General features: G+C 37.3%; 1 protein-coding gene across 1 annotated transcript; it reads right to left on the bottom strand.

Moving 5' to 3' along the window:
- Positions 1–4,203: 4,203 nt before the first annotated feature.
- LOC120138038 (beta-1,4-xylosyltransferase IRX14-like) lies at positions 4,204–7,293 on the bottom strand. Its single transcript, XM_039153646.1, has 3 exons — positions 6,424–7,293; positions 5,767–6,306; positions 4,204–4,832 (listed from the first exon to the last, which is right to left on the bottom strand). Exons 1-3 carry the CDS (start codon positions 7,164–7,166, stop codon positions 4,604–4,606), a joined length of 1,512 nt encoding a protein of 503 aa, XP_039009577.1. The 5' UTR covers positions 7,167–7,293; the 3' UTR covers positions 4,204–4,603.
- Between the last annotated feature and the right edge of the window lie 1,503 nt (positions 7,294–8,796).

Raw genomic sequence — 8,796 nt, 5'->3', positions numbered from 1 at the left:
TAGCAACAATGATCTGCTTGGCATCTGGTAAAACCACTGTTACTCATGAAACTATCGAACTTCTTGTACCACTGTCTAGGAGCTTGTTTTAAACCATACAAGCTCTTCTTCAACCTACATACCAGGTTTTTCTTGCCTGCCTCTATGAAGCCTTCTGGCTGCCTCATATAGATTTCTTCCTCCAAATCACCATGAAGGAAAGTTGTCTTTACATCTAACTGCTCAAGATGTAAATTCTATGCAACTACAATTTTTAACTCCAGTCTGATTGTAGACAGTTTTACGACTGGAGAGAAAATTTCATTGTAGTCAATACCTTCTTTTTGCTGAAAGCCTTTGACAACCAATCTTGCTTTGTAGTGTTTGCTCCCATCGTGCTCTTCTTTGATCATGTAGATCCACTTGTTATGGAGCGCTTTCGTGCCTGGTGGTAATTCAGTTAATTCCCACGTCTGATTTTATGTATGAATGTTTCGAAACCCAAGGCCACCCTGAGAAGAAGGTCGGCATAAGTCCTCCCACCGAACCAAAGCTACACCATTACCATCCGACGAAATACCCCACACAACATTTAATTAAGCGTTCAATTTCATAACACGTCCTCTTATACAGGACTACCGTCTGCATTGTATAAAGAGGCATAGCAGCTAAAACAGACTTAGCTAGAGTTATTCGACCCGCAAGAGAAAGATTCTTAGAGTTATTCGACCCGTATATGACTCTAAAGTGGCCCATTTATGCAACAAAGAAACACCCAAATAACGTCCTAAATCAGTAACTACCTTAAATCCCAATATTCTACCAATATGGTTCTTTGAAGCAAGAGGGACATTTTTTAGAGGTACATGTTCGTCTTGTCAATACTCATATTGTGACCAGAAACTTCACAAAATTCATTCAGAACACGACGAATAACCTCACACTGGCCTACCAAAGCTTCAGCAAAGAGTAGAATATCATCAGCAAAGAGCATGAGAAATACTTGGCCCCCTTTTAGAAGCTTGAAACAACTTCCAATCCTCACTTTCAGTAGCGGCCGTAATAATTTACGCAAGCCGCTCCATGAAAAGTACAAATAAATAAGGTGATAGGGGGTCAATTTGTCTAGTACCTCGTGAATGAGTAAACGACTTAGTCTTCTCCCCATTCCACAGAATCTGAGTCGACATAGAAGAAACACACTGTATGATCAAATTACGAAGCTTCAGAGGAATGCCAATATCAACCAGGGTATCATTAATGAAGCTCCACTCAAGGCGATCATATGTTTTTTCTAGGTCAATTTTAATTATCATCCAGCCCTTCTGACCAATTTTCTTCCTCATGGAATGAATAACATCTTGCGTGATAATAATATTATCAGTTACAACCCTTTCAGGAACAAAGCTAGTCTGATTCGCAGAGATCCACTCAGGCAAAAAAGGTTTAATCCTGTTAACAATTACTTTCGTTATTGTTTATACAGGACATTGTATAGGCTAATAGGTCGAAACTGACTTACCGTTTCCGGAGAATCAACCTTCGACAAAAGAACCAGAAAAGTACGATTGAATTCAACAGGTATGGAGACTTCGTCGAAAGCCTTCAAGACACAACTGATTACCGAGAACCCAACAATGTGCTAATTCTTTTGATAGAACCCAGCTTGCAGACCATCAACCCTGGGGGCTTTAAAACTCCCCATATCAAACACCACCTTTTTAATCTCATCAGATGTAACAGGTGAAGTCATGAAATCGTACTGAGCTTGAGACAAAGCCTTAAATCGACCACGAATAAAAAGATTGGTCACCAAGGTACCAGAAGACGTGAATAAAGTGCAATATAAGTCACAAACTATGGCAGACAACTCTTTCGCATTAGAACACCAACTTCCATCGGAGTGCTTGAGAACAGTAAATTTATTCGCACGGTTGTTGTTGCATGGAAATACTTTGTGTTCTTGTCTCCATGCAAAACCCATTGGGAACACGCTTTCTGACGTCAGAAACTCTCCTCTTGCTCAAGAGTAGTAAGAAACTCTCCTCTTGTCTCCAAGGAATTGGTTTCTTAAGTTACGAGAATTCTTACTTAGCTTGGGGTTCAAGTCTTCAAGGGCAGATTCTTCATTGTTTATTCGCCAAGGGGAAAGTGAAGTGGTATACATGGTCGTGTATGTGGATGATATTCTCATCACAGGGAGCTCTCATTGGAAATTGCAAAATAATTCATGCATTGCATGAAAAGTTCTCCTTAAAAGATCTTGGATAACTTAAGTACTTTCTTGGCATAGAGGTGCATAGATCAGATAGTGGTTTGTTTCTCAGTTAAAAGAAATTTATCACTGGTGATAGGGAAGTGTTAAGCAATCCATAACAATATCGAAATGTAGTTGGGGCACTGCAATATATTTGTCATACTAGACCAACCATCTCGTTTGCAGTTAACAAAGTTGCACAATTTTTGCAAGAACCCACCGAGGTATTGGATTGTTGTCAAGCAAATTTTAAGGTATCTACGAGGAACGCTAGAGACTAGACTTTGGTTTTCAGCTCAAGCAAAAAGACTGATGGTGCTTAATGTTTTCTCAGATTCTGATTGGGGTGGAGATGCTGATGATAGAATATCAATATCTAGGTATTGTGTTTACAATGGAAATCATCTGCTGGAATGGAGTTCAAAAAAACAACATGCAGTATCTAGATCTATCGCATAAGCCGAGTACAGGAGTCTTGCTGATGCCACTTCTAAGGATGTATGGGTAAAGGCTATGCTACACAAAATGAAGATCGCATTGCTTGAAGAGCCTAAGGTTTGGTATGATAACACCAACACGATTGCCATGGCTGTAAACCATATTTTGCATGCAAAGAGCAAGCATATCGAGCTAGACTTACACTTTGTGTGATAAAAGGTTGCAACACATGAAGTTCAAATCAACTATGTTCCAACTAATAACCAAGTTGCAGATATTTGAACAAAACCACTTCCTTTTACCAAGTTCGAGTTATTCAGAAGCAAGTTGTGTGTTTTTGAACTTAAAGAAATTTGTAAGAAGCAGGGTGAATGTTAAACTATATATGGTTAGGTGGTTAAACTATATTTGGTTAGGTGGTTAAAAGCAAGAGGTTAAGTGGTTAGTTGTAACAGATTTTGCAGTAGCTAGACTACCTCTCGTGAGTCTTTAAATAGCTGATTATGCTATGTAATTCATGTATTAATGAGATACAGATTTTTGCACATTTCTTTTGTGTTTCTTCTGCATTTCTTACATAGTTAACAGTGATTATGTTTTAATTAAATAAAAATGAAAATGATCATATATTATGTTTCCTAAAATCAATGAAAAACTATTAATAAAACACATACATAAATAAGTGATTAAACATATAGTTAATCGTAAAAGATCTTCCCATTGGCTTTACATATAAGAAAGGTTGTTTGGTCAGGTTCATGGCAAAGCCGATATATTATCCAATCACCAATCTACAACACTACTTCTCATGCGTTACCAAGTTATGGGCTTCGGCGATTTCATTTTTCTTCTCCAAAAGTAAAAGAAGTTATGGGCTTGGAGCTTTGTACTTTTCCTCACAAAAAGAAGTTGCGGCCTTCTCGTTGATGTTCAATGTTAAAGTCAACTAGTAGTATCGAATTCCATCAATTAGTTGGATGTATGTTTAAAATTTGACATTTACCTTAAAAATATAGTCACACTAGTTAATAAAAAAAGGTCAACTATTAGTACCCCTGCCGTCGTTCTACTGATGGAAGATGAAGCAATATCCAATAATACAACGCTGCGTTCTCTGTACAAATTTGCATGGAACAATTACGTTGTCCTTCAAATCATACCACATTGCAGTTTCTTATAATATTTCTCTTCAATTTCACGTTTGTTTAAGTACTTAATAAATAAGGCAATGTGAAATCTTCACGATTTTCATGTTTCTTTCGATCAAAGGTTGTAAGATAGGTGACGGGTCCATTTCATGCTAAATTTTCAGCCAAAAGTTGGATAATGTAAAAGCCAAGGGAACCCTTTGAACCACTATGCCTACCCTGTTTCATATCAACTGTTACGTTTAATAATAACTCAACTTTCAAGAAACCTGTAATTTGTCTTTGGTTGCAGCCGCTGCCTCACCAAAAGACAATTCGTTTCGTTTTGTCCATTTTTTGGCTTCAGTCCTAATCTACATAAATTCAAGACAGAATGAGGTGTTTGGAAATTAAAGAAAATTTTTATTCTTCTCGGTGTTGTATCTAAAACCTTAAACCAGCAGAAGAAAATTCTATGATTTCTATTGAAAGATTATGTATAAATTTGTAAATGGAAAGCATGTCAGGTCTTGCTCTCTTGCAAGACAAGAGAGCAAGACCTAGCTGACATACCTCGACGAAACAGAATATCCATTACCCCAACAAGCTATAGATGGAAAAATAGAAGATGAAACTAGGGAGGAGGAAGATGAACTAAAAACACAAATGAATGTGTAAACTGGCCTGCTGAAAGGGGTGGCTATTCATACGTACCCAACACCTGAGCATTCCTCCCTTGTCAATCAAGTTTCTTCTCGCAGATGTTTTGAATCTCTTAATGCATGGATTGCCAGCTATGACTTTAGTTTTGTTCAGAATGCCTTGTCGAAACCTGTTTGTCTGTTCTTGTTTCATGCTTCCTTTTGCTTCGATGCTTTGATCTGGACATTCGGGTTTTGGTATTATGCTTCACTATGGGCTCTTGAATGCCCCTCTCTAGTTTTTCTTTAGCAGGGAGTTCAGGGGGAGCATCTGGCCATGGAGTGCGTTTTGATGGGATGGTGATGTCCAAAGGAGGGTCAATGATCCATCTGCATGATGTACAAACTAGTAATTGATGGGTTGTCCAACTATAGCATGCAAACCAATACATGCATAAAAAACAACTATAGTCCATGAGATGTTTACAATGCTGCATGGAGTACTATGGAAACATGTCATACATTATATGATACACACGCAAATATATGGAACAAACAAAAAAGGAAGCAACTTTTTTTTTTAATATAAAAAAGGAACTTAAACTATAAGGAAATAAATATACTAGCAATCACAATGAATTCCCAAAAACGCCTACGTGATAAAGGTAAAAAATTTACATCTAGCATCCTAAGTTGAATGTTATTAATTGACACCATTCAGTAAACAACTTAACAAATGCAGAGACTGCTAACGTATCAGTCCACAATTAGGATAAGTCCAAGAGAGAATATTCGACCAAATAATCTACAAGAGCAACAACCATGACCACTCAACAATTACTTACTCATGTTCAAACCCCATGGTTGAAAGGAGCAAAAAGCATAATGCTTACAACTGCTCTTCAGCATTTATTTTTGTACCAAAACATCGACGAAATTATATGATTCTTGATGATGATGCACAATATGACTGAAGATTTCACTGCAACATGTTGAGGGTGCTTAATTTGATGTTTTCCAATGTCATTGACACATCATATCTGTCAAATGCATTGATAAATGAATGCAAACCCAATCCATATCTTATGTAATAACATAAGTTTCTTGCAGTGTGATCAGCCTGACATCAATTTTGTTATCTAACCTTGTAGAGTTCATATTCATCAAACCTCAATCATGTGAAAAGAGATTACATATTTGGCACAGCTATAGTTATTAAATTTAGTAATTATAGAAAAGTGTATTGTCATTGACCTTCATTTTAATCAATAAGCAATAGACAGCACAATACCAAAATAAAACGAGAGTCATAAGAGAAATTCACCTGGGAGGAAATTTGCTATCAGTACGAGCCTCAACTCGAAGCCACCAGAGTAAAACTTGACGACCACAGCTTCCAAGTGGCTCCACCATCGAAGGGTCTGTAATCAAACCCAATGGACTCCCAACATCCCCATCCAACATATCGATATCCTTAATCCATTCTGGCTTATTGTCTCCAATTTTCCAAAGTAACCTAGAATTCAAAACAAACCCTGACCACTCCAACTTCCGTGGCAGCACAGTCAATCTGTCGTCAATACTAACAGCACTTTTCCCTGCAAAGGGCAATGTATTAAAAGTATGCCATCCTGCCAACTTATTAGATGCATTACACGCTGGACCTTGAATGGGCATTCTAGGATTCTCCTCTTCCTCCTTCCGAGCTGATGACTCATCAATATTAGCTGAAGTAGCAAGTATTCCAACCGAAACTGCCCCAAACCATTTCACATTTTGGATCTCATCAAAAAGTTCCATACTATGCATATTACTATCATCCGCAAACATAACAATTCCATCTAGTTTCTTCTCTCTTACAATTCTGCCATCGAAGTAACACAAAATTGGAGTAAACCATCAATTATAACAACCTAATTCCGAAACGCATAATTGCCATGCCATCACTTTTAAATTAAATGGAAATTTAGTAAACGATTACCTTAAAGCGTGAAGGCGCATTTTGGACTCCAATTTATGTCGCTCGTCCCAGGAATTCGACATCAGTTGATTTAATCCGACGTGGATAGTTTTCAAACCAGATTTTGCAATAAGCGACGCCGTTTCATTACTGACACCGCCAGCTTCCACCACGATCCAAATCAGATCGTAAGGAACCACCATTAGTGACTGCATCACACCGGTCAAATGCAGCGCTTGGAAAGTCCGCACATACGTCGGAGTGACCACAATAATTGCCCTCGGATCCTTCGAACCGAATTGTAACCTCTGCTCCTTTTGAACTCTCTCTAAGATCCGATGCGCCTTCATAACCTCAACCGGGTCCGGATGAGGCCAAGGACGGATCCGGATCCCGTGCCGCCCTACAACAACTCGTGAATTCGTCGCCGTCTTGTTTGGAAACGGCATCCGGAGGTTGTTGGCGAAAGGGGTGGAGGACAGAACGGAATGAACATCGAGGGTTTTGGCAAGCTCGACAGCTGAACGAAACGGCGGCGTGTAGAGGTTGGAGGAAGAAGTGGAGAATAAGAAGAAGAAGATCAAACGAGAAAAACGGAATCCGAGAACTAAGCTGATTAAACAACAGAGACCGTGGAGGAGAAGCCAAAAAACAGCCGCAGGCGATTTATAACCGGTGTCGGATGACGAATCTAACTGTCCTGAAGACCTGAAGCTGTTGCTCCGGCGGCTGAGATAGCTCTGGTGCAACGCCGAAAGCTTCATTGTCGCCCCTCTCCCGAAGCTCCTGCAGGAGGAAGTAGTTTGTGGAATTATAAGAGGGGTTGGTTTTGATTTGGTGAGGAAGGTATGGACTTAAGCTTGATTAATGGGAGAATTTTATGATTAGTTAAATTAATTTTTAAGTTTTGCTGCTTTAATTTCTTCTTCTTTTCTTTTAAGACATAAGCACCTGATTTAGGGAGGGTGACAGCAAAGCTTAATACTCGAATTTAGACATGATTAAAAAGCTGGAAATTCAAGAAAATAATAATAATTTAATTGCACATGGAAAGATGTTACTGCTTGCGACTTCTCGTAAGTTTGCTGAATTTAGACAAAGAAACTTACTGTTTGATACATTAAAATGATTTTCTTTATTTTACAAGGGTTTTTTTGTTAATTATTTTTTTTGTGCTAGTGTAATAACTTCTCGTTAATCATTAATTACCATCATAATTAAAAATCTACTATATGTTTTAGAAGTTTCACCCATACCAAACCTTTGATTATAATGAAAAGTTTAATTATGTCACATTTAATATATAAATAATGATATAAAGACTAATTATTACATGAATTATTGTTTAAGTTTCAAGTAGTTTTTTATAATATAAATGAGAATTAATTCTAAACATAAAAATAAAAATAAAAAGCAAACTTTCAAATAAAAATAGTATATATTCATTTTAATTATTCAATCCAAATCATGTGATTAACTAAAATTATAAATTTAATTTATTCTTAACTTATGTATTAAAACATGAAGAATAAATAACACTTCAACCAAATATTTTTTTATTAATTTAAATTAAATAAAAGATAATATACGTTCAAAAAACACTCTTAATTAGTAGTATAATATTCATGGTGCTCGAATCCTGACTTTAAACAACAACAACTACTTATTGAACGCAAAAATCACTTACTCATGCCCAACAAAACATATTTTAAATAATGAAATATTACATTCTATTAACAAAGTGATATATTATATTCTATGGTGTCTAGTTCGATCATAATATTATTTTGAGAAAATAACCTCAGTGACCAAAAATGCCTTATAATATACGATTTTAACCAACTTTTTTTGGATTTGCCAAAATGACCAACTAAATCGCAATGCGATCGATAATTCGCAACGCGATCTCCGGTATCGCAAATCAGTTTCCAGATTCGCAACGCGATTCTGATTATCGCATTGCGATTCTGACTATCGCATTGCGATTTCCCAAATTCGCGTTGCGATTCTCCTAAATTCGCATTGCGATTTACGTATTCGCGTTGCGATTTTCATAATTCGCAATGCGAATACGTAAATCGCAACGCGATTAAGTAAATCGCAATGCGAATTAGGAAAATCGCAATGCGAATACGTAAATCGCAATGCGAATCTGACTATCGCAATGAGATTTACATAGCGCCATTCGTATTAACGCGTATTTTTTTTTTCAAATTCCAAACACGAATTTTTTCTTAATATATCGGAAACTGAACCATCCACAGTAATCGCAACTCATAACCTCGAACCTAAAATCACAACACTCAGTCCCATCTCCATCTCTCACTCTCTACGGCGAAATCCGTCCCCATCTCCGAAGATTTCCGTCCCCATCGCCGGCGAAATCCCTCACAA

Source organism: Hibiscus syriacus, unplaced genomic scaffold (genome assembly GCF_006381635.1).
Source record: "Hibiscus syriacus cultivar Baekdansim isolate YM2019G1 unplaced genomic scaffold, ASM638163v2 tig00110678_pilon, whole genome shotgun sequence".
NCBI classification, from domain to species: domain Eukaryota; kingdom Viridiplantae; phylum Streptophyta; class Magnoliopsida; order Malvales; family Malvaceae; genus Hibiscus; species Hibiscus syriacus.
The sequence above is the reverse complement of the archived record's forward strand: the minus strand, read 5'-3'. Positions and strand labels throughout refer to the sequence as shown.

Excerpts from the sequence above, each read along its gene's own strand:
- LOC120138038 (XM_039153646.1), bottom strand. The coding sequence starts at position 7,166 with ATGAAGCTTTCGGCGTTGCACCAGAGCTATCTCAGCCGCCGGAGCAAC. Across the intron at positions 6,307-6,423 it reads ATGCGCCTTCACGCTTTAAG|AATTGTAAGAGAGAAGAAAC; the intron begins GTAATCGTTTAC and ends CTTCGATGGCAG. Across the intron at positions 4,833-5,766 it reads GATAGCAAATTTCCTCCCAG|ATGGATCATTGACCCTCCTT; the intron begins GTGAATTTCTCT and ends TACATCATGCAG.